The sequence below is a fragment of the Gadus chalcogrammus genome, chromosome 19 (assembly GCF_026213295.1).
Source record: "Gadus chalcogrammus isolate NIFS_2021 chromosome 19, NIFS_Gcha_1.0, whole genome shotgun sequence".
Classification (NCBI taxonomy): Eukaryota; Metazoa; Chordata; class Actinopteri; order Gadiformes; family Gadidae; genus Gadus; species Gadus chalcogrammus.
The window spans coordinates 2,053,168-2,077,627 of record NC_079430.1 but is presented as its reverse complement, the minus strand read 5'-3'; the positions used below and the strand labels follow the sequence as shown (position 1 = coordinate 2,077,627).

The following is a 24,460-nucleotide window of genomic DNA, read 5'->3' as shown; positions in this document are numbered from 1 at the left end:
TTCAGATACACCAGTAGATCACTATACAAGACCGATGAAAATTGTTATATTTCAAAAATACAATTATAATGTATTTCAATTACACATGAAATAGTTATGGTATAATAAGCATCCCAGCGCATCTGTTTCAAAGTACAGGCAAGATATGCTGTACATTATTGCTCCCTGCCTGCAAATGGTGTCAAGAGCAGAAAGTACACCAGTGCACAAGTTGAAGTCAGTATTTTTTAGGATTGCATTGCCCGTTATATACTCCAGTATATGTTCCATTATTGATTATCTAAGTGTCCCTCCAGGGGCTAGGGGTCAACAATCCATTACAACTATCACTGATAACTTGGACATTTACAGAGTAAAGTTTAGATTTGAAAAACGTTCAACGGTATCCTATAATCTGAACCCTGGCCAACTCTAAAAGTTAACTTTACTCAAACCATGGCATATTTTCTCCTTCGAAAAAGCCTGTTCCGTCCCTACCATATGGACGGAAAATACTGTACAACTGTTAACATTTGAGTGACGTTGATTGTTCGTTACTTCTAGGTGAATGCCATGTATTAAGCAGCTATTTATTTTCAGGTAACATTCCATAACACGGATGGTTTCCAAGTCATAAGTTGACTACTTTCATCTTTAACAGGAGGTTGATGGTACAAAATGCAAACAAAAGATCGGAGTCAAAATCTATTTAACAGCCCGTTTAATCAACAAAAAGTGTGTATTTAGGATGAGCTGGAGGCAGCCACCGCAGCACGTCTGGGTTTGGGGGTGGTACCTTCCCGGAATCCATTCCTGGAGACAGAAAGGAAAGTTTGTCTCAAAAAATTCAATGGTAAACTACTATAGTGCAGCAGAAACAGTCTAAACAGGAATGCTGTGCTTTACAAATTTCTCTAAGCTATGAAACTCATTTGCCATCGTTCTACAATGTACATACAAATTGCGTAGTATTTGGGTGCATTGGCTCTGCAACAGTTTTTGATGCAGTATCTTAACGGTTGGAACCAAAATATACAAGAATAACTGCACGCCTTCTGTCTGCAGTTTTATTTGTAGATAGTTCAGATGAGAACCATCTACAAATGACAATACCGCATTAACCAAACTAGGGACCCTATCATATTTAATTTGGCCATTGTAAGTTCTCTAGGAGATTCTAGAAACAACTATTAGGATCACATGAGTAACACCTGTGATGTGCCAACTCAAAGCTTACCTCAGTGAAACATTGATATCACATTGATTTCATTTGTTCAGACATTAAATTCAACATCATTGGCAAGCAGTCAAGGCAGATAAACTGAAGACGTAGACCCTGCTCCAATTCTCCCTTCCCCTAAATTGTGCAAGTTCCCGCGAAGGGGCAGGGTGTCCCAATACTTAAGGGAGGGCTGTTCAGTAAGTAGCTGACTTGCAGCTAAGGCCACCAGAAGCAAGTATTCTGGTTAAGGGGAGAGAAACGGGACTGGGCCGTACACTAGCATTATGGACACTTTACACTAAAAGCACCACAAAAGATCCTTGTGGTCAAGTTTGCCTTATTGGTTTGCATGTCTGTGGGTAGGTATTGGGCATACCCACGTTTGATTTACACATTACACAGACATTTCTAATATGAAAACGCATGTCATGCGTGTTTATCCCATTTGCAAAACTTTTTTTTTGTAAAGCAACATGTATAAAGAAGTTTCTCTAAACTGGCTGGCAATAATGTCTTAAAACCATTAAGGCTGTGTGACATGATCCCACCGCACAGTGTATTTGGCTAACATTTCATGAGGTCAAACCTCATCTGTCGTTTAATTAGAAAGACATTGGTAGCATGAGTAAGCACTACAACAGAGCATAAGCATAATGTTAATTACACAGGGAAACAGAAGTGGTAGAGCGTACCTGAATCTACGGTAGACCACCTTCAGGTGCCTCAGGCGACCAGTGCCAGTGGTGTTCCTCCTCTTGGCCTTGGCACTCCAGTTATCTGTAGTGGAAATAGGAAAGGATAACACCCATCAAACACACATGCTGGGTGACATCACCACATTAAGTGAATGGTAGCGGACAAGTTTCATTTAGAGAAGGGGATTGATACACACATCTTAAACAGTTTCAGGGCGAGTCACTCACACTTTCTCTTGCGCTTCTCGGGGTAGCCACACTTTCCGCAGGCAGACTTCTGCAGATGGTAGGCTTTGGACCCGCAACGCCGGCACAGGGCGTGCGTCTTATTACGACGCTTTCCAAAGGAAGAGGTTCCCTTCGTCTAGAACCAGAGGAACACTTTGATTAGTGAAAACTCCAAACCATTATTAGTAGCAACTTGGTTAGGATAACATATATACAGCCAGACGTTGAAACGTGTCTCAGTAACATCATGAGAATCATTGAAATATCATATGTTCAGACATTTGTGTTTGAAACATCACTGACACGACTCTAGCTGCAGGTTAAACTCCACAATTTAAACGTTAAACATGAACACTAGGCAGAACAGACATCTCTGCAGAGCTGTATTTAGCATTATACTGAAGTCACCACCGGTCGCCACGAAAATAATTTAGCTTAATACACCAACGGTTTACCAAATGCGATTAGCAAGACAACCAACCGTTTAAGCCCTTAATTTGCTTCAAATGATGACTCGAATGTAGTATGGTATTATATTTCTATACTATATAGTAGTAGACTTATACTGTAGCTTGGACGGTTAGCACCTGGCTACTGCAATAAGCGGATGACAACAATTGAGAATACAACAAAATTGTTGCTTCACCCAAATAAATACTTCATCCAAACGTTAATCGCAACTCATAAGTTGCAAACAAACTAATAATCATATAGTTTACAATATTCAGTAACTAGATGTTAGAAGATTTCGTTGTACAAGTGTGGCTCCGTACCATTTTCTTCCGGTGGCCAAGGGAAAAGAGGAAGAAACAGGAAGCGGTGCCGCAATAAAAGCAATCCGTAGAATTTCCGGTGTAACACATAAGTGGTCCCCGAAGATTTTGTAAATCTGACCTGAAATGTTGACCAGACCTCAAGACCTACTCATATCATTCCAGTATAAAGCTCCTCATTAAGTTTCTCAAAGAGGCTTCACATAGTGGATAACTATGGGCAAAAATACAAGATTATATAGTTGATTTGCCAATTTTATTGCATAAAGAAACTATACAATGCTAATCAAAAGCAGATATAATTAGATTGTTGTGGCAGATAGATGTGAAATTAATTAGAAAAGGTTCTCAAAATGTTGTATAATTTCAAATATTAGTTATAACATTACAGAATGTTGGACATACAGATACTATTTTAGAGACACTGCTGCATGCTCTGCATGATTGTCAAGTAATGCACCATGTTGTTGAAGCCCTTACAACCATTGAAGGTGGACTTGGCTGGCCAGGTTCCAAGACACCCAGGCTTTGCTTTATAAATGACAAAAAGTGAAGTGCAGGCAAAAGATTAAGTCCAAAATGTAATGCTCGAGAAACAACATTCAGGCTGGTCCTTAAAGAATAGAAAGACACAATCGTTGTGAAGTGGATAAAAAATAATGGTTAAATCAGCTTCCTACAAAAGCATACTATAACAAAAGTTGTAATTCAAATATGTATTGCCTTGTCTGATATATAATATAATACATCAATTTTTGCAAACAGGTTTCCGGTTTAGACATGGTTGGATCTGTGTGAAACCATCGGGCATTGCAACATTCTGCTACCAAAAACTACTGCGACCTCACCATTGTTATCCATTTATAGACAGCCTTTTCCCTTGTAAAGCCTGATTATAGAATGATACAATTCTATTCCCAGAAGGGAAAGGTTTGGTTAGTCTTTGTTCAGCATATTACTGTACCGTACCTTATGTTTGTTCGCTATTTTCATCCTGGTCCCACAAATCAGACTTTAGATTAACATCTAAAGTCTGCGATATAAAGACACACCCTGGTTACACTCCCTACACATTTTGGGCCACAAGGACTGTCCCTACACCATCTAGAGGTGTTTCCTAACCACCCTTTCCCAGCCTGTGATATAATAATAATAATTTGTAAATCAGTGAACATGCGCAATGGTGTGTAAGTAAGTAAGTAAGTAAGACTTTATTTATATAGCACATTTCGTACAAGATTTGCAATTCAAAGTGCTTTACATAAAATCAATAAAAGCAAGCAGCAGGAGCAATACATGGAGCAAAAGACAAATACAAAATGACCAACATCGAATCAGAACCTGGTGTTCTGATAGGCTTACTAAAATCATGATAAAAGAAATATAAAACCCTTAAAACAGGTTAAAAAGAGAAATAGTAAAAATAGTGCAAGTTACAGAGAAATAAATAGTGCCAGATAAAATTAATAAAATGCTTTGGTAAAAAGAAAGGTTTTAAGCTGCTTTTTAAAGGTGTCCAGCGTATTTGCTTCCCTAATATTAATGGGTAATGTGTTCCATAATTTTGGGGCGTAGTTGACAAAGGCTGCGTCACCAATCTTCTTATGACTGCTTCTGGTGACCTGTGTAAACACAGAATCCAAAAAGCCAGTGCAGTTGCAGTATGCTCTTGGACAAAACAACGATACAGCTATGGGAGCTAACACTGGTTTGGAATACAATTATTAATTGACCTTCATCCAAATGCTATTGGAAAAAAAAGGACATGATATTATTAAAATCATTTATGAAGATAGAAGCACTTCCCTGACCTGACTTAGATCGTCTCATATTTCTAATATTGATGTCATAGCCCCTCTGCAACCCCCCCTCTTCTGACTCAGATGTAGGTGTGAAGGTAAAGCTCTGTCATTCATTAAATAATACTCTGATCTACTCCTGATGGTCCAAGAACCAGAGTTTGATCAGATGGAAATACCTTGTCAGTACAGCTTTTCACTGAGTCAAAGGACAATGCTGTTCAGCCGTGTGTGCAACAACCGAAGTCGAAACATTTTCTACCAAAATACAGACTTTGGACCAGGGTTGCTTGATGCAGCCTGGAAAGCATCTGGATCAGTGGACTTAAGTTTGATCTGCTACACAGATCCATCTGGACCTCCACACGCCCACATCGATCTCAGTGGGCAGTCTTGCTTTGACAGACAAACTCGTCTAGCCAATCAGCGCAACAAAATATTTGATGCCTTCAGGGTGTGCTATTCAGACTAGTGCATACTCTAGTTCTTTACATATAGTTTTAATCATCTATTTTTGCAATAATTGCATTCATGGCTGTGTTAACTCTAGAAATGTTAACCTTTATGCTAGTTGCTTTGGGAGACCATCACTCTTTGCCAGTGGCAGCCTTTATTTATGCTGTCAACCATGACACAGTCCCTGATTGGCCCCGATTAGATTATAATTTCTGTAAATTGATGTGGGGGCTCGGGGTCCAACTCATCCGTGTGAGATCACGTGATCTGGATGGTCTCCAGGCTATCGATGTTGGGAGATGCGGTGAGTTGGTCAATTCACACAGTGTCTGATGTGTTCTATTTTAGTGTCTCATTTCTCATTGGAGCCTGCATACTTTCCTTGGAAGGGGGGGATTAGGCAGCGGTTTTATAATAAATTGGACTAACCCCCCTGGACGTCCAAGCAAAAAATAAATGTTCCATCAAATAATACATTACCCTCCCCATGGATAAGACTTGGGCCACCAGAAGGCAGTGTAAACCCTCTGGGTAAGACCTGGGCCACCAGAAGGCAGTGTAAACCCTCTGGGTAAGACCTGGGCCACCAGAAGGCAGTGTAAACCCTCTGGCCCCAGGGCCCTCTGGTGGCACCAGGGCATTCGGCTCATTTCCTCTGGCAATAATTCAGCCTTGATTTATGGATTAGGCCTACTTATTTGAATGACTATGACTAGAAACCGTGTTCTGCTCATATAGCCGTCAAAAACTAGGACTATTAGGACTGACCTGTCATGGTAGGTAATTGGCAGGCTTTAAATACAATAGGGCAGATGGTATTGGATACTTTGCGCAGGAAGCGAAAGGGCCCATTGGATTTTAAGGTATGGATTTGGATTTTAAGGTAGATTTCAGGACATGGCGCCTTGGTGCAAGCTCCACAGGGAGTGACCTTGCCTCTTGACTAGCAAGCAAGCCTCTCCAGCGAGCCGAGGCGCCTCCTAAGCACCACAGGCTCTGCGTTGCGTCGTTTCCGATTTCCGAAACGCGCCACTCGCTCGGTGTTAACATCAACACTGCACTATTATAGTCACACAATTTTGATTATTTACGCTGGCATTTTTTTTAGAATCTTTAAAAACCCAATCGTCAGCGCGTTGTGGTCACATGGAGCTGGGTTTGTGATATTCTGGACCATCTGCATCACCGGATCCTAATGCATGATAAACAGCAAGGCAGCAGAGACCAGCTGCGGGCTGCGCGCACCGAGAGACCCAGCGGTCTGAAACTATGCCACCGAGTCGTGAAAATAAGTGTGTGAGGAACATTAGTCCGTGAATGCATCGAGGACCGAGTCCTAACCCGGGGATTGAGGTTCGAGGACAGAGTCCCGGGGATCCAGGGACCCGGGGATGCTGCGCCGGAGGATGGGGTACTCGGACCCCACGTCGAGTAAGGACCTGCTCGGCAATAGGTCTCTTTGTTTTATCTTTATCTGTGCATTTGGACTGGTCACTCTATTGCAACAAATACTCTATGGAAAAAACTACATTAAGAGGTAAGTGTTTGATTTGGAGTGGAGCTGTGAATTATCAACGAAGGTTGATTCAGGATATATACAGCCAATCTTAACATAATGCATAATAGGTGTTTATTCTATGCGTAACTGGGGTTTATATATACACAGCACTACTATATCATTCCGATGGGCTGATGTATGGGGAAACAACATCCATTTTTCCCAATGGCATATAATCGAATTTCATTAGATTTATTTTTCTTTTTTTGTTTTCGATGATTTCTAAAGACGAAACATCACATTCATACCCAGTGCTCGGACTGTGTATGGGATTGTTTCCCCTTTATTTTGATTTTCTGTTTCAGTGACTGGTCACAGCCTACATCTTACAAAGGGTATCCGACTCATATCATTGCGCCTCTCCGAAAATGTGGGTTATATAATCCAATCAGCAACATATTGAAGATGGTGTGTGTTACGAAAGCCCCCCCTCCCTGATCCCCATTGCAAAAATACAGAAGATAAATATTGAATGCCATAGGCTATGTCTATATGATGATCTCTCTGGGAACCCTTTTACAACATGAACTGTATACCTATCGACCAAAAACGTTTCCATCCAGAAGAGCAGATGCTGAGAAGCAGAGATGTTTGATCCGAAGCCAAGAATTCAATTGGAAGGAAAAACAACAATAACCAATCGAAAACCCCCAGCACCAAATACGATACATGTGGCACATTATGACTTTGCTCTATAGCCAACATGCATGTGGTGCTGAAATCCGACCTGTTTCCTATAAGACCCCTCCCTTCCCCTTCCACTAACCCTCCCCATACCCACTGGGCTGATGATGCTGGAGATGATGATGCTAATGTATGGATTCATTGCTGTCTCGTCGGCTTGTCTGGCGAGGAGAATGAATCCAAGCACCAGACACACCTCTCTGGCTGTGCCCTGGCTCCCTATAGCGCTCTACAGACCATGGAGAGAGTGAGAGAGAGACAAAGAGAGCGAGGTGATGACGATCTCTCTGCTGCTGCAACAAACACACCATTAGCGCACCAAGGCAGCCATTTTACTCCAATCCCACCTTGCATGCTGGGATGGTTTTTGTTGGTGGGGGTGGGACTGGAGAGAAGGAGGGAAGGAGAGACTGGAAAACAGCTTTAAATGATGATGCAGGTCTGAGATGTGTGTGTGGGCCTGTGTCTGTGTGTTTGTGATTGTGTGGTGAGAGAGATAGAGAGAGAGAGAGGAGAGAGAGGAGAAGAGATAGGAGGGAGAGAGGAGAGGAGAGAGAGAGAGAAAGAGAGAGGAGAGAGAGAGAGCGAGAGAGAGAGAGCGAAGGAGAACGGGAGAGAGAGAGAGAGCGAGGAGAGAGAGACGAGAGACGAAGAGAGAGCGAGAGATAGAGCAGAGAGATGAGATGAGAGAGAGAGAGAGAGAGAGAGAGAGAGAGAGAGAGAGATGTGTTGATTATACCCATTACAGCTCATTTTTCAAGCTCATTTTCCAGAATTAAAACTATTCGCTGGGAGCCCATTAGGCCCTTCTATCATCTTATCAGATGCATATGGACGACAGACAGAGATGCATTAGGTAGTTAAATGCAAGCGTTCAAGCTCTGCTTAGAGTGATGGCGTTGTGGCAAAGTGATGTGTGCAGCTACAGTAAGTGGATCCAAAGCGACCCCACTTACTGTCAACGACATATTTACTCTCACTCTCTGTACCATATTTAGAAGATCTGCCACCCAGGAAACTAGATCAAGAATTAAAAAGAGCATAAATTAAATGCTCATGAATTATACCCAATTCAGTCTTAAATAAAATGACTGTATATCTGTATTAGACAGTGATTATTTTTACAAACGTATTGGAAACAAATAAATCAGTAGGGACTCAATGTGAAAGGAATGATGATAATAGAGTGAGTTTGGATCAACTGAGCGCTTATCAGATGAAAAAAAGGGAAAAGCTTGATGTTTTTTTATTGTTTTCACAGCGCAAAAAAACAAGCAAAGGGAATCAGTGCAAGTGGTATACTCCTTCTGACAATGGTCAGCGTGATCTGTAGTGGTACTTCGGGACCAAGGCCTAATGCACCTGCAGATCCAAAGGGGTGTTTTACTCTGCAGCTTAATGCGCTCACGACCCGATCCTTACGTACCTGATACGTAGTCCTGCAGTGATGCATTGCTGCTCAGTACATAATGAGGCCGATGGGCGTGTTTTGCACAACGCAATCCCAACACTAAAATGATAATAGAATAATATGTAATCCTGTGAAGTCATTCGATTCTAGTATGCCGGTTTTGTGGTATACCAGAGTTGGCGGTCGATGTTTTCACTGCTCTGATTCCCTGCATGTTAAAAACATGATGATCTATTTACCACGTTGATGGCCGACATGATAAACATTTTTTTATCCCATCACTGTACTGTGTATGTGAATGTGTGAACCCCGGAGGATTGTGAATGATTGAATAAAGGATTGGAGGGTTGTTGAGCGTGTGCACATGATGACATTTGCAAAATGAGGCCAAATAAATATACCAAATGAACTGACAAATTTTCTTACTAGTGCACAACAGTTTAGCAGACTCCAAAGGCGACGAAACGGGGAATTGGAGCGGTCCCATTAATTTCTCGGATGACGGATCTCTGAAGCCGGCCAGAAATGGGAAGAAAAGGTACATATCACTGAAGTGACTGACACTGCACAGCACCTCTTAGAGACCAGAGCGAGAGTGAGAGAGTGAGTGAAGAGAGGTGAGAGGGAGAGAGAGAGTGACCCAGCTCTGCATGTGTGAACTGGGCCAGCGATGCATCCACCAGTCAGCAGCTTTTATAAGTAGACTCAAGGAGAGAAGGAGCTGCAGCATTTTAAGATTCATCAGCCTCTTTTTTTACTTTCCTTTGACATGTTTCCAAGAATTGTGCTGGCATTATAGGGAAAAAGACGGGTGATGATGCCACAGGACACACATTAACCTAACTTAACCTGTCTGCATGTTGACAGATGTTTCCGTCAGAATTTTCAGCCTGATTCCACAGAGCTCCATAATAGTCGCACCCTGCCTAGCTGATATTAAGAAGAAAAAAAAACGCTCTCACAGGTAGGCCAGTCTGCAGGCATTTCTAAGTACTTTCACTGAAACCCAAGAATGCCTTTCTTTTCCATTAGTCCGAAAGGGATGAACTCTCATATTATTTCAGTGGTGGTTGCACCTCAGAATTGCTCTTTGCATGTTGTCTGACCTGCTTCACCTCGATCCCTCCCCCCCCCCCCCTTCCCTCCCCCGACCCCCCCCCCCCCCTCCGCCGAGCCATGACACACAGACACACACACACATACACACACACACCCACCCAGTGGAAATCTGGGGAAACTTCGCCCTTCTTCCTGTCGATGTACCGGCTTTTCCTCGTACTTGTGACCCATCCCAGCACCCATCTCCAAGCATCGTCCTTCTTCTCAACGTGTGTCTCGCTCTGCAAAGCTGTGTGTTTTCATAGTGTGGGTTGACCCCACCCTTTTCTTCACTGCCTCTTCCCTTCTTACGTCTGTCTCTCTTCTCGTCAACCTGGATTCCCTTCTTTTTTAACTCTTTGATTTCCAGACAGGCACAATACCCAGGCACCTGGGCGCAAACAAAACAATAACAATTACTCGGCAGCTCTTAGTGTAATGCTAGTTATGCTTAAATAGTGTCCACATGGGGCCTAGCCACCGAGTGTTCATTCTGAAATAGCATACGATTCACAACTCCAAGTAAAGTAACTTTCTAAGCAACAAAAAAGAGGCTCTATCATCTCGAATCACAATGCAAATAATGATAAGGCTGTCATTAACCACAGGACACATGCTTCCAAACCACTGTCCAGTTAACGCTCAGAAACATGCTGTGCACCGGCAGGTGGAGGTTGAGCACCAGTTCCATTATTTACCTTTTCATACCACATTGTTGTTTAAACACATTTGGTTTAAACACGTTTTTATATTGTGTTCATTTTCAATTTTTTTTTTTCTAGTTTTTATCCCAAAGACACATATAGGTACTTTTATTGTTTCTTCCATATTTCTATCATCTGTATTCTCATGACATCTGTTTGATTTAACATCAAACTCCACAATCATACACATACATGCATATAGTGTCTGCTGCAATTGCAGCTTCATTATTTTGTGCATCCTTTTCTCAAGTCAACGGCAAGAACACAGGTAAAAGGATAAATAACTGTTATTTCCATTTGTATGCTAGGCCTTCTGAAAACTAAAATCAACAAAAAAAGATCAAAAAATCTCTAAATAAAATAAATAAATAATAATAAACAGATAATCCTTAGATTGAAACATTGCAGTCATTTGTGTGTGTGTGTTGTGTCTCTATATATTTGGTTTCTTTTTGATTTTCTTGACAGATATATGTGCATAAACATTATTGACACATTATATACCAATAATAACAATACTGACCTGAAAGCATGAACATATCAATGCTATTAATATTAATAAAACAGTAATGCACTATAATAACAATATTTCTTCTACTACAACTGCTATACTAAAACTATTAACTCTGCTAACAACGCTAAGAATAGTTTAGTTAAAAAACGAATTAAGTAAGTACCAAGCTTATATAATTCAAATTGTAATTCAGTTTAGTACAACGAGTTACATACTTCAATCATGTTTTTGGCTCAGCTTCAAAAGCTTATCTCGAACTTGAGATTTCCTGTCATGTTAAAATATATCATTCAACGTTCACCCCAATACATCATGTTTTTAAATCAACCAAAAAAATATAGTAACAATTTAGGGGTGCCTTTAGTTCATATTCAGCATTTGTGAAATATAAACCCAACAGTGAGAATATTTCTTTAGTCTACATTTAAGATGAGATGTATGCATGAGCATGTATGTATGAGTGAGTGTGCATGATAAACTTCAACTAAATGCAAATTTGCAAGCATTTTACTGTATCACAGTCACAAAACGTGTGTAAATCTAAAGATCCAAAATTCAAAATGATGTTGCCTCACACGAGCATAACCCATATTCACCACCCCTGACATTGTGATGTGCACAGGAGGGCTGCCATTCAGGAGATGAACACAGATATGTCCTCTATTCACACGTCTAATGTGTCCTTTCAGTTTTTGGCTGTCATAATTCACAGTATCACAAATGAATGCCAAGTGAAACCGATTTTAATTCTCATTCATTAAATCCCTAAATACTTTTTTTATTTAAACGTCATCAATATGCCACCAATATTAATCAATCAATTGGTTTAGCTAACTGATAGCAGGTTCACCGTTTAATCCCATTTGATCTCCTCCATGTGTTCTAGACCTAGGTTGACTGACTGTCTGTGTCCTCCAGGTATTTGGACTCCTACAAAGGGGCCTATGAATACACTCCACTGCCTGCAAAGAGTTCAAGGCAGGACATTATGGACGTTAAGGTCCTGACAATGTAAGTGATTGTGGACTAATGCGCTGTACCCCTGAACCACTGACACTAATACTCTCTGCAAGCAGCTCTATCTGCTAGAAGAATGGAATGGGATGAGGTTTCTCACACCTCAGAAAATGATGATAGAAAGAACGATCCTTGACAGTGGAAGCTTTGATAGACGATTAATACATACCATAATCCCCAACTCGAAGCTTATTGCTTATAATAATACATAATAATCATGATAACAAAATCTCCCCCACAATTATTAATTGTTTTACTCACACACCTCAACAGTATCTAGTCAATAACAAAATCCTAAGTATAAAGTCATAAAAATTCCATTCTTGAAATGAACAAGTTTCCTCAAAACTATGAACCACAATAATAATAAATCTAAAAATGTGTGTGTTCTATTCCTGGGAACTCGTGGAAACATGATGTAATGTTCATGTTCCCGGGTGGAGGCCCACTTAGTAGCAGCTCTAATAGGCCTGATTTAGAGGAGTAGCCAACGTTAGAAAAGCATCTCCCACTCCTCCAGCACCAAATCAGATCTCCAGGCATTTTCAAGGGGAGAAAGCTGCTTCTATTCAGAGCTGCCTCTATTCTGCCTCTGTTCAGAGGCAGCCTATATAAAGACGGGAGCGGCCAGACGCTCGGTCATTGGCTTGTTTTATTTTTTTGGGCTATTTTGTTGTTCTCATGCTTCCCTTCTTTATCTACCTTTGAAGGAATAGTCTGGCAGTGTAATACGTCTGTCTCTTAAGGGTCATCTTTCTTTCTCTCCACAGGGTGAAAACTTCAGATCTCTTTGAGAGGTGGAGGAACCTGCAGGTTTGCACGTGGGAACAGAATAAATGGAGACTGACAACTTCAAGTAAGTAATGATGTATCCCCACATCACATTACCACAAGGAAATGTATTGTATATATTTCCCTACATTATCATCATCGTCAACATCAAACTCAACATCTGCTTCCGAGATAACTGTTGGCCCCGTCCAAAGGGGTTGTGAATCCAAAACCCTTTTTGTTTTCTTTAAGCATGGTAATACAACTTGTTTGATGATCCACATTGTCACATTGGACATTTTGTCACGTTACTAAAATGGGATCTTCACTAAGAGAAAACAGGAGTCAAATCCTATGTTTACTGAAGTCTCTGTCAACCATATGAGAACATTTCACTCTGATATGAAGATCAGACGTTTTTTATCTGGGGAGGAACGCGGTGGTGAGGTGTTTGTGGATGTTGAGAGCAGTGGGAGGTGTTGTGTGTGGATGTGAACAGCAGTGGGAAGTGTGTGTGGATGTCTGAGAGCAGTGGGAGGTGTGTGTGTGGATGTGAACAGCAGTGGGAGGTGTGTGTGTGGATGTGAACAGCAGTGGGAGGTGTGTGTGGATGTTGAGAGCAGTGGCGAGGTTTTTGTGTGTGGATGTGAACAAGCAGTGGGACGGGTGTGTGGATGTGAGAGCAGTGGGAGGTCGTCGTGTGTGGATAGTGAACAGCAGTGGGAGGTGTGTGGATGTTGAGAGCAGTGGGAGGTGTGTGTGTGGATGTGAACAGCAGTGGGAGGTGTGTGGATGTTGAGAGCAGTGGGAGGTGTGTTGTGTGGATGTGAACAGCAGTGGGAGGTGTGTGATGTTGAGAGCAGTAGGGAAGGTTGTCTCGATGTGGAGAGCAGTGGTCTTTAACCTGTTTGGGCCTAAGGAACACCAATATCACTCACTTTCAATAATTATTCAAACAGATATAGGCTAATTTAAATCAAACAGGCAATCAAATAATTTATAAAACAATATTTAAATGGGTTGAAGTACGGATGGGTTGTGGGCATTCAATCCATAAACATAGTCCAGGTGTACACACACACGAAATATAATATGTGAAACGAAACATAAAAAACCTTTTCACAGGGTTCTATAACCATAACCCTTACAAAATATTTACTTAAAGAGGCCATGCCATCATGGCACCTAAAAAAAGCAGCCAAAAAAGGCGGCATTAAAAGCCAACAATTTGGCAAAATGTTAACCATAACATAATTAAGATTTAACAGTTGTGGAAGTCAATGGTTACTTCCAGATTCAACCGATGTATTATCTTGATAGTCTCTCACCTCCCTACGCAGAAACTCAAACGAATAAAACGTTACTGTTGTCAAACTAAGTACTTTTCTCAGAGTATCAACACCTACTGGGTGCTCTGGTCTCCAGCCACAACTTCAGGAGCAGCAATCGTTTACTCTTTTCAACTCAACTGCTGACCAGGTGAGTCCAGATTAGCTCAATTATATTGTAAACATGTGTTACTTTATATTTAAAGACATGTAACGTGCGTTTGCTATTATCATGCAATGCTTATTGCGTTAAATCACTGCTTCGGTTCGCAAATAAGCTTTTCCGTTGTTTCTAATGCTGTTAGCCGTCAGCGACTTGCACAATTTTTAAGTGAAAACAAAGATGCTCTTCTGCTTATGCATTCAATAGCCTTCCTACTCGGAGGAAGTGTGTCTTTGTTAAGCGGGTGCATGGTGACCAACCCTTTTCCCTCTCAGCAGCGGTGCAGAGGCGGGCCACCTGGAACCACGCGTCCACCTGGGAGCCACGGGTCACCTGGAACCACAAGTCAACCTGGAGCCACGGGTCCACCTGGAGCCACGAGTCCACCTGGAGCCACGAGTCCACCTGGAGCCACGAGTCCACCTGGAGCCACGAGTCCACCTGGAGCCACGGTCCACCTGGAGCCACGGGTCCACCTGGAGCCACGGGTCCACCTGGAGCCACGGGTCCACCTGGAGCCACGAGGCCCCAGGACGGCCGGGGTCTCAAATGGGTTGGAATATTTCAAAATAAATGTTGTTGTTTTAATCGTCTGTGTTCTCATCTTGCTTTTAATAAATCTCTGATTTATCTGAAATTTTTTATTTTTTTATCAATGTAATCCTTTTTACGCCTGTTTGAAATTTCCCAGTCCCACAAACCCAAACATCCAAGTAGAAGTCTGGTTGAAGTCATTGAAACATGGAAACATGTCCAAGACCTGTCCTCATTTCAATAGACAGATTTTACACGTCATTTAAACAAAAAAATGCTCAATTGTTCAAAAACCCATCACAATAAGCACAAACTCATGTGTCCATGCAATTTGTATTATGCATCCAATTCATCATGTAGCACCTTAAACAATGACGTTTGTCTCAAATACAACGTATTTTCAACGTTAACCAATTTTTACCATATTTTAAACCGCATAATGCTCACTGGTTCAAAAAGTCTACTTTGGTTCATTACAAATCCACACGTCAAAGCGCCTGGGGTCAACCACTGCCGACCAACCTTCTGCGCAGAACGGCCCGAACGAGCACATTACGTCACGTTATCGTCGCCGATGTAAGGTCTACCTATAGGGGGCAGCAACGCTCCTCATGGCGAGTTGGGTCACCTTTATATCCGAAATACAGAACAATAAATTACATCCCATCGGAAGCAGAGGATTCAGGGGGAGGGGTTTATATTGTTCATACTTTTCTGTGGTTAGCTCAAATCACTGTTTTAACAAATAATTATTTATAGCCCAGTTGCATGGTTAAATGTAGCCTACTTGAAATGTAACCAACAGAAGGGAGAAATATATCTGTGGTTCTGTAGAAATAAGTTAATTAAGAATTGTACATGAAATGAAAATATCTGCTTGAAACTAGGTTTAAATGTGAACGTTAAATGAAAAGTAGCAAAAAGCCTTTGAAATAACTTTTGAAAGATTTGTTAAAGTATTTTCCACAGCAGCCGTCGACATCTTTTAGATGTCTTTTCAACGGAAAATGCTCACGTTGACCGCCCAGTACAGATCTGAAGAGTGAACACAAATTGAAAAGATCCCAAGGCCCTCTGACAGATGAGGCCCTAAGACGAGGCCCTCTGACAGAAGAGGCCCTCTGACGGACGAGGCCCTCTGACAGAAGGGGCCCTAAGAGGAGGCCCTCAGACAGACGAGGCCCTCTGACGGACGAGGCCCTCTGACGGACGAGGCCCTCTGACGGACGAGGCCCTCTGACGGACGAGGCCCTCTGACAGAAGGGGCCCTAAGATGAGTCCTATCTCTGCCTTATAGTAGAGCACTCTGTAAGTTTGTAGACATGTTTAACGGCTGGTGTGTGTGGATAAGTGTGTAGACATGTGTAACGGCCAGGTGTGTGTGGAAATGTGTGTGTGGAGCTGCGAGAAAGGAGTACATTTCTCGGACACTCGTCCATATTTTTGTGGCCGCAAAAAAACATCACTAAAGAAATGCTCATGCACTAAAAGGGTGCTAAAAAAGTTTCACAAATTTGGGGTGTATCGTAACCATGGGGATATGACCTGGCACCCTCAGCATTTGTTTTATATCATAGTGTTTGAATTCGAGTCCAAACTGGGGGTTCAGTTACAGTTGAACGGCCACCAGGTGTGATGCTAGTTACCCATTAGAATAATGTACCCGCTATGGTTACATCCCAAAGGGAGGGACGGGTTTATGATCCGACACGGATCCACCGACCAGCATTCCCAGTGGACTGTACCAACTGGTTTGGTGATCATCATACATCTGGGTGGGGGTTTACCTTTGGCTTGTAATGGCTAATCGACACCGCACTTGGTGGTAAAATAGGAGCACTTTATCTATTTTCAAATAGAAGAGTTCTGCTTCATTTGTTTGTGTTGCGTCTCCCATGTCAATGGGCCAACCTTTTCCAAGGGTCCCCATTATCTGTTCTCTTGCTTTTGAAGAAGATTGTGTTAATTCCTAAAAGGTAATAATAATATGTCGCCTTGTTTTGTTTTCATCCCCTCCCCTGCACACCCCTGTGTCTAATCCCCCACTGCTCTAGGAGTTAATCAACCAATTCAAATGGCATCACCTTGTCCTGTTCTCCTCCCTGCCACGTCTCTGTCTCCAACCCTGATTGTTCTTGAGGATCAATCAAGGAAGCAGTTGAGGGGTTGTATTAGCGTTAATAACTTACAGTCCAACTGGGTGCCAATCTCACCGAGATATCACATCCTGCCTGCTGTTCAACCTAGAGAAGGTGTCGTCAGTTTTTAATGGGCCTTTTCAGAACAACGGTCACCCAACAGGAGACAAGGGGGTTGCACCTTTTTGTATTGTTGGACCTAGAGAACAAGTAGCGATTTGAAGGTATCTGAAATCCCTGCCCTTTAAAAACTTGAAGGTATCTGAAATCCCTGCCCATTAAAAACTGACGACACCTTCTCTAGGTTGAACAGCAGGCAGGATGTGATATCTCGATGAGATTGGCTGCTGAGGCGCTTGGCAGAACAACGGTCACCCAACAGGAGACAAGGGGGTTGCACCTTTTTGTATGGTTGGACCTAGAGAACAAGTAGCGATTTGAAGGTATCTGAAATCCCTGCCCTTGTCATGTGTTTCGATATATATTGTTGTATGTGTGGAACTAAGCAGCGATTCCCTGAAGGGCTGCGCTTGTAATTTGGTAATCCTAAGAGAGTCCAGGAAAAAAAGGGTTGAACGTTAAGTCTTGACTCAAGACATTCAAGGCCAGACATGAATGTTGTGAAGAAAAGGACTTGGAAGCAGCCCCTTGATATGAATCCTCCGCTCCCCCGTATAACTGTGTGTTTTTCCTGTCCCTCTGAAGGGCGTCTCTGTCCCGGTGCTGTAATGCTCCCTCCTTCCTGTTCACCACCAAGAGGAACACGCCTGCAGGGGCCAAGCTGAGGTACGAGGTGGACACCAGCGGCATCCTGCCCGTCACAACCGAGGTCTTCAAGATGTTCCCAGATGTGAGTCTGTCCAGCCATCCATTCCTCCACCCACCCATCTGTCTACCGCCTTCTAGGGAACGACGTAGAGGGAGGTCTCCTCTGTGAGCTTCATATGGACGACATAGCAGGATGACCTCTATGGGAGCTTCATATGTGTTTTGTTGTTCTCCAGGATATGCCATACAACAAATCCCAATATAAGAAATGCGCTGTCATTGGAAATGGAGGCATCATCAAGAACAGCAAATGTGGGAAAGAGATCGACTCAGCAGACTTTGTGTTCAGGTATATTGCAGACAACAGTGTTGCAGAGAAAAATAATGGATAATGTATTATCTTCAAAATGTGTTGGAGTCCTATAACAGGATCCTATTTTTTTTCAGATGCAATATACCACCTATCAACGATAAGTACTCAGCAGATGTCGGCACTAAAACGGATCTTGTGACAATTAATCCAAGCATAATTACAGAGAGGTACAGACACGCATACTCACACAATTCAGGAGTTGTTTAATGTGCTTAATTTAAATTATATCTCGCTCTCTTCTGAACAAATAGCCTTTGTGGCTTTCAGGAACAGTATCAGGTCATTTATCGTGGCAGCTGCATTTGTTTCGGTTAACAAAATGATGCTAGGAATGGATTCATGACAATTATTTTAGAAGACTGTGAAATACCATAGGTTCAACTCTTGATTTGTTGACTATTATTTGAGTCTTGATTGTATTGCTTGCTGACTGATATCTGTTGGCTTGATCTTCCCTCTAGTACTATCTAACTCTACTACTGTCTAACTCTACTACTGTCTAACTCTATTACTGTCTAACTCTATTACTGTCCAACTCTAGTACTGTCTAACTCTAATATTGTCTTATTCACGTCCTGTCTAACTCTATTACTGTCCAACTCTAGTAATGTCTATCTCTAGTATTGTCTAACTCTAGTACTGTTTATCTCTGGTATTGTCTAACTCTAGTACTGTCTAACTCTAGTACTGTCTATTGTCTAACCCTAGTACTGTCTAACTCTAGTATTGTCTAACTCTAGTACTGTCTCTACTCTCTCTGTTGTGTTCCCATCTCGTTCTGCGCCCTCCAGGTTCCAGAAGCTGGAGAAGTGGCGGCGGCCGTTCTACGAGGTCCTCCAGAACTACGAGAACTCCTCGGTGGTGCTGCCGGCGTTCTACAACACGCGCAACACCGACGTCTCATTCCGCGTCAAGTACATGCTGGACGACTTTGACTCCCAGCGTGGCGTGTTCTTCTTCCACCCCAGTACCTGCTCAACGTGCAGCGCTTCTGGGCGGTGCAGGGCGTGCGGGCCAAGCGCCTCAGCAGCGGGCTGATGCTGGTGACCGCCGCCCTGGAGATGTGCGAGGAGGTCCACCTCTACGGCTTCTGGGCCTTCCCCATGAACCCCTTAGGCATCTACATCACTCACCACTACTACGACAATGTCAAGCCACGGCCCGGCTTCCACGCATGCCCCACGAGATCTTTAACTTCCTGCACATGCACACGCGCGGGATCGTCAACGTTCATACAGGGCAATGCAGGTGATCGCCCCCGACAACCGGCCCACAAAGGCTGTTCCACATCCACTGAGGGACTCACTTTACACCTTGTTGTGGAGGAGTTCCAGCTTTACCTTTTTAATGGGAGATTTTGGTAACACTTTATTATAACAGTAATTAGTCATTTATAAGCCTTTAGTAACTGATGAACATTTATATTCATTGTAGATGATTGATAAGTTCTATCTTAAAGGTCCCATATTTTACCACTAGATGTGATCTTGACTCTCCATTACACGCCATGTCAAAACTGACCCTCTAGAGACTTATAGATACATGGACAGATGATCTATCTATCACACACCTGTGTGGAAACCAACACCTGTGATGTCCCTAGAGGGTCGATTTGACACGGATTGTAATGGCTGATCAACATCACACCTGCCGGTAGAATAAAAATCCTTTAACATAGTATTTATTAATCGTCTACAAATGTATGTTCATATTTTCTTAATGATTATTTAATCCTTAACTAAAGGCTTGCAAATTACTTACGACGTTATTCTAAAGTGTCACTAAGATTTTTAAGTGGTGTTTACTTTTAAAAGATGATGGACATGGAGTCTGTCCTTTTTTTAAAACCATTTAGTACATTTATGTGAAGGATGGGGGGGATTTTGGAGGAAGTTATGCATGTAAGAAAGCTCCAGGGGGATTACATTTGAAGACAGTTACGGTACATGTGCCATCTCAGTGGCAAAATGCAACACTACCTCTAATAATAAATCCAACAGATCTGATTTTCTGTTCACTAGCATATTTTTGCTAACTAGCAAGCTGGTTCAGTGTTAGCAACCTAACTGTTAAAAGAAACTGATTACCTCTGGAGCCTTCGTTTTATGTTGTAGTTAACATTTCCATTTCATTGTCAAATTTGCTTGCTTTGATGCCAAACTACGTTAGTTCTCAACTTTGATGTGTACCTTTAACTTGCTCACATTACAAGTCGTTGATTCTCTCTTCTTCTAAACCATGAGTTGCTCGTTTTTATTGTCATACGTGGTCTTCCAAGTGATTGTCGTCGTTTCTCGTGACGTTTTCAAGTGAACTTTTCCAATGGCTAATTTGTAGCCTGACAATGCCAGTCCAATACGCAAATGTGTACTCTCAGTTCCTTTTCGATTTCCAAAGGGAGTTATCAACAGACAAACACCAATATGCCTCGGATGTAATTGGATAGATCTACAACCAATCAGAGCAACCAATCGTGGGACAAATTATCGGTAGCCATCTTGGTTGCTTATGAAAATGCTCTAATAGGCACTGAAACCCGCCCCTTATAGATAAACGGTTGTGCAGTCTGCTGGAAATCTGTCTGAACAGGAGTGGGGCCTGGCGCATATGCCAGAGCAAATAAAACATGAGCTTGCATATGCGTCCGGTTCCCGGGCTTGCAAAGTTTTATACCGTTGTACAGGAGTATTGCTTTGTACTTGACAATGCACAAATATCTGCTCTAAAATCCAGACCCTTGTTGGGGTCTTGCTCCTTCTATCCCCTCTCTGAGACATCAGCCCCCCCGTGTTCCACATGTTAGCTGTCTCCACATGGAACAGATGTGGCAGCTTTTAATCAATTTGTGTAATTTACTGATAGGGTTAGTATTGCCAATCCAACAATTTACAAAAGATGTAACCTATGGTTTTCTAATTTATTCAATATAAAATGGTTAACTGGAACAGCATATTTTCAAAAGCTGATCTTCCCTTGAAATTACCAGGTAATGTTCTCAAATATTCCTGGCGTAAGATTGAGTATTTTAAGGCGTAAGTCGTAGTTTTGGACAAAAGCCGAGCAAATGTTTTTTTATAACATTAAGAGAACAAATCTTTGACTTCCTATCGCCAATCCAATCTGTTCACCCTCCATACAGCACTGGAGAAAGATAACAACGAATGAAGGCCACACACTGTGGCTATATGGCTTATTTGATCCCATCTCTTGCTGTCCTCCATGTCTTAAGCCATACTGCCTTATGAGAAATCAACCGTTTTTCTGATGCGCACTTCACCCATGTGGATCGCATACCTAATGTAAATTACTGTAGATCCAGCTCTTTTCCACACTTTTTAAACTTAAAATCGTAGAATCTCTAAGAGATCGCAGTGCACAGCATTCATTGTGCATTTTGTTTTGGAATTGCTCTATCCCCCTGTAAAATACAATTCCATGCATAACGATGTAATGCTGTGCATGTTTGTACTCTATGGCCTACTCAGCTTTGTGTGTGTCTGCTTCAATGAATCACTGATATATGTTCACACATAGGCTCCGCATCCACTAATATCACAGGGGGCTTTTGGATGTGGACAAATGTTATCACTTCAAGCAATGACTTCTTTCAGAGCAGTATTGTGTATCAGTGGTGGCGATTCGATTGACTCGATGGATTGATTGGATGATGATGGCTCTTGGGCCATTCATCATGTGATGGAATTCTCTCTTGCTATTGTTGCCTCACCTTATTTCACCTGTTGCAATGCATTTGCATGTATTCTAAGAAGCGCCCGGAAGTGGAGCATTTGGGATTGTCTTATCTTAACTTATTTGTATTCCAGGAGTGATTCTTCGACTCTTGAAATGATGTATAATGCTTGGTCCTCTCTACTTTGTGTATCAGACACAGATCATGACAAAGAGTCTTCTCTACTTCGTGAGTTTTTGGATGGACTTCACGGTACAAATTGCTTCCTTTATAAATCACAGTGAAGTCGTTTAAGGTCAACATGTATGAGCACATGAGAAACAGAAATATTAGGATTTTCTAATCACTTTATGGTTCATTGTGTAAAATACTCAGCAATGATAATAAAAAGAACAATAATTGATTACAAGAGAACTAGTCTGAATTAAAGGGAATAGATAACACAGTGCTTTTTAACAAGAATGTAGATCTTTCTTTATTGTGTTTGTAAATAAACTGTTTTTTATTTCGATTTTCGATATTCCTAAATATTCAATGTGTGTGTGTGTGTGTGTGTGTGTGTGTGTGGTGTGTGTGTGTGTGGTGTGTGTGTGTGTGTGTGTGTGTGTGTGTGTGTGGTGTGTGTGTGAGTGTGTGTGTGTGTATGTGGTGGGGATTGGTAAAAATAAAAGATTATAAATAAAAGATTCTGTGTTAAAAGAAAGGGAAATGTCCCCCATAAGGGGGTGAGTTTACACAAAGACATAAGACATCAAGTCACAAGTCATGCTATGCGATATACAAATGATGACATACAAACAATATATACCATTTAGTGTGGTGCCATAAGGTGGTGAATTACCGGTCTTAACTTGGGTCAGTTGACCTCTGGCTTGTCTGGTCCAATTAACTCCTTAAGCAAAGCTACTATCAGTCCCTTAATTATTAAGCAGGCGTGGTGTCAGTGTCCTCTCACTGACTCACTTTAGCGGCCCAGTCTCATTTATGTCCGATTATACTAAATCCACCAATATCTTGTTACAGCAGGATGTGTCAGGCTAGCCATCCCCACCTCAATGCACAGTTCATCAATTAGATAAATGGTGCAGAGGAAAGTAAAGCAATTTATCCAATCCATGTTACTTATACATGGACACTTTCCCTTGGCCAGTCTGTTGGCAATATTATGTGCAGGACATTTGTGATGGCTGAATTCTGATCAGCACATTTCTTTCGGTGATGTCTCTCTCAGGTCGGTTTTAACCAACAAAAGAAGAACACGAGAAGACAATCAACATTAGAGCACAGAACTTGAAGTGGCCCTTTTTTACCAGACCAGGTGTGATGTTGATTAGTCATGAAACATCAGAGTAGACTGGATGTTGAAGAGCAGATAGATGAAAGTTATTTTAATGACTGAGTGAGTGTGTCCCACCATCAAATTCTTCTTCTTCTCTGTGAAAACAATCTGAATATTGAATTAAAAGTCCTGCTATAGGTATTAAACTAGTGGAATAACATTGTCACACTTAAAAACTATTGTATCACATAAGGAAAATGTGCTACCATATGGTCTGATTATAGTGTTGTTGTACTTTAATGCCTAAATCATGTTTATAAACTGTAATTTCTGATATTCCATGTGAAACGCTACTTTCAAACACAAATATGTCTTCCATTAGGACAAATAATTTCACAATTTAGTACCCCAAAACCATCTCTACCCCATAATAACTAACATTCCACTGCTTCTATGCTCGCATGTCGTAATATAGACCCCTGCTATAACGTATAATGGAGGGATTTTAATGATCATTCTCCCTGCTGTTCGACTAATTACGACACTTGATCACAAATTAAGAATTGAAATTGAAGTCCAGGTCGTGAAGCATCTGATTTACCAGCTAAACCTTCAGTCTGTGTCGGTGTGGGCGGGATGGTTAAGAAGCCACGCCCACAGGTTCTGATTTAACAGGTGAACCTTCAGTCTGTGTCGGTGTGGGCGGGATGGTTAAGAAGCCACCCCCACAGGATCTGAATTATCTCAGACCCATAAAACTTTATATGGTGTTATGTGGACCACTCTATGTGTAGAGGCAGAAACCATTCAGAACTGGTGTTGGCACTACCAATGTGTGGTCTGATGAGATAATAATGATAGCTTTAATATTGTGTGGTCTATATCGTGTGGTGGGTAATAGAATAGATTCACTTACATCCCCAGACGCATATGCCTGAGTAAATAAAACATGAGCTTGCACATTTGTCCGGTGATCCTAAAGTTGATTGAGGCTTTCAGGGGCAGAATACAAGATCTTGATTGAAGACAAAGCTGGTTAAGAACCATCTTATAATTTCCCTAAACAGGTACTGCAGTGCAACAACAAAAATTATGTGTATCGATTCGGCAAAATGTGAATTGAACATGAATAAAAAAAATGTGAATTGAACATGAATAAAAAATAATAACTTCTAAATGCAGTTATTATTTAAGATCTGAATATAAATATACCTTATGCATATGACCACATGTGTGTTTGTGTTGTCTGTGAGTTCATGTGTGAGATGTCTTTGTAC

General features: G+C 41.7%; 1 protein-coding gene, 2 non-coding genes and 1 pseudogene across 3 annotated transcripts; 1 reads left to right on the top strand and 3 right to left on the bottom strand.

The window, feature by feature from the left end:
* Positions 1-683: 683 nt before the first annotated feature.
* On the bottom strand, positions 684-3,008 carry LOC130372191 (60S ribosomal protein L37). Its single transcript, XM_056578030.1, has 4 exons — positions 2,898-3,008; positions 2,125-2,260; positions 1,894-1,978; positions 684-792 (listed from the first exon to the last, which is right to left on the bottom strand). The coding sequence occupies exons 1-4, from the start codon at positions 2,985-2,987 to the stop codon at positions 723-725; spliced, it is 381 nt and encodes a 126-aa protein (XP_056434005.1). The 5' UTR covers positions 2,988-3,008; the 3' UTR covers positions 684-722.
* On the bottom strand, positions 1,210-1,285 carry LOC130372913 (small nucleolar RNA SNORD72). Its single transcript, XR_008893428.1, has one exon. It is a non-coding gene; the product is annotated as a small nucleolar RNA SNORD72 (small nucleolar RNA).
* Positions 2,353-2,432, bottom strand: LOC130372915 (small nucleolar RNA SNORD72). Its single transcript, XR_008893430.1, has one exon. It is a non-coding gene; the product is annotated as a small nucleolar RNA SNORD72 (small nucleolar RNA).
* A 3,550-nt stretch (positions 3,009-6,558) lies between the features above and the next one.
* LOC130372183 (alpha-2,8-sialyltransferase 8E-like) lies at positions 6,559-19,465 on the top strand (annotated as a pseudogene).
* Positions 19,466-24,460: the final 4,995 nt, after the last annotated feature.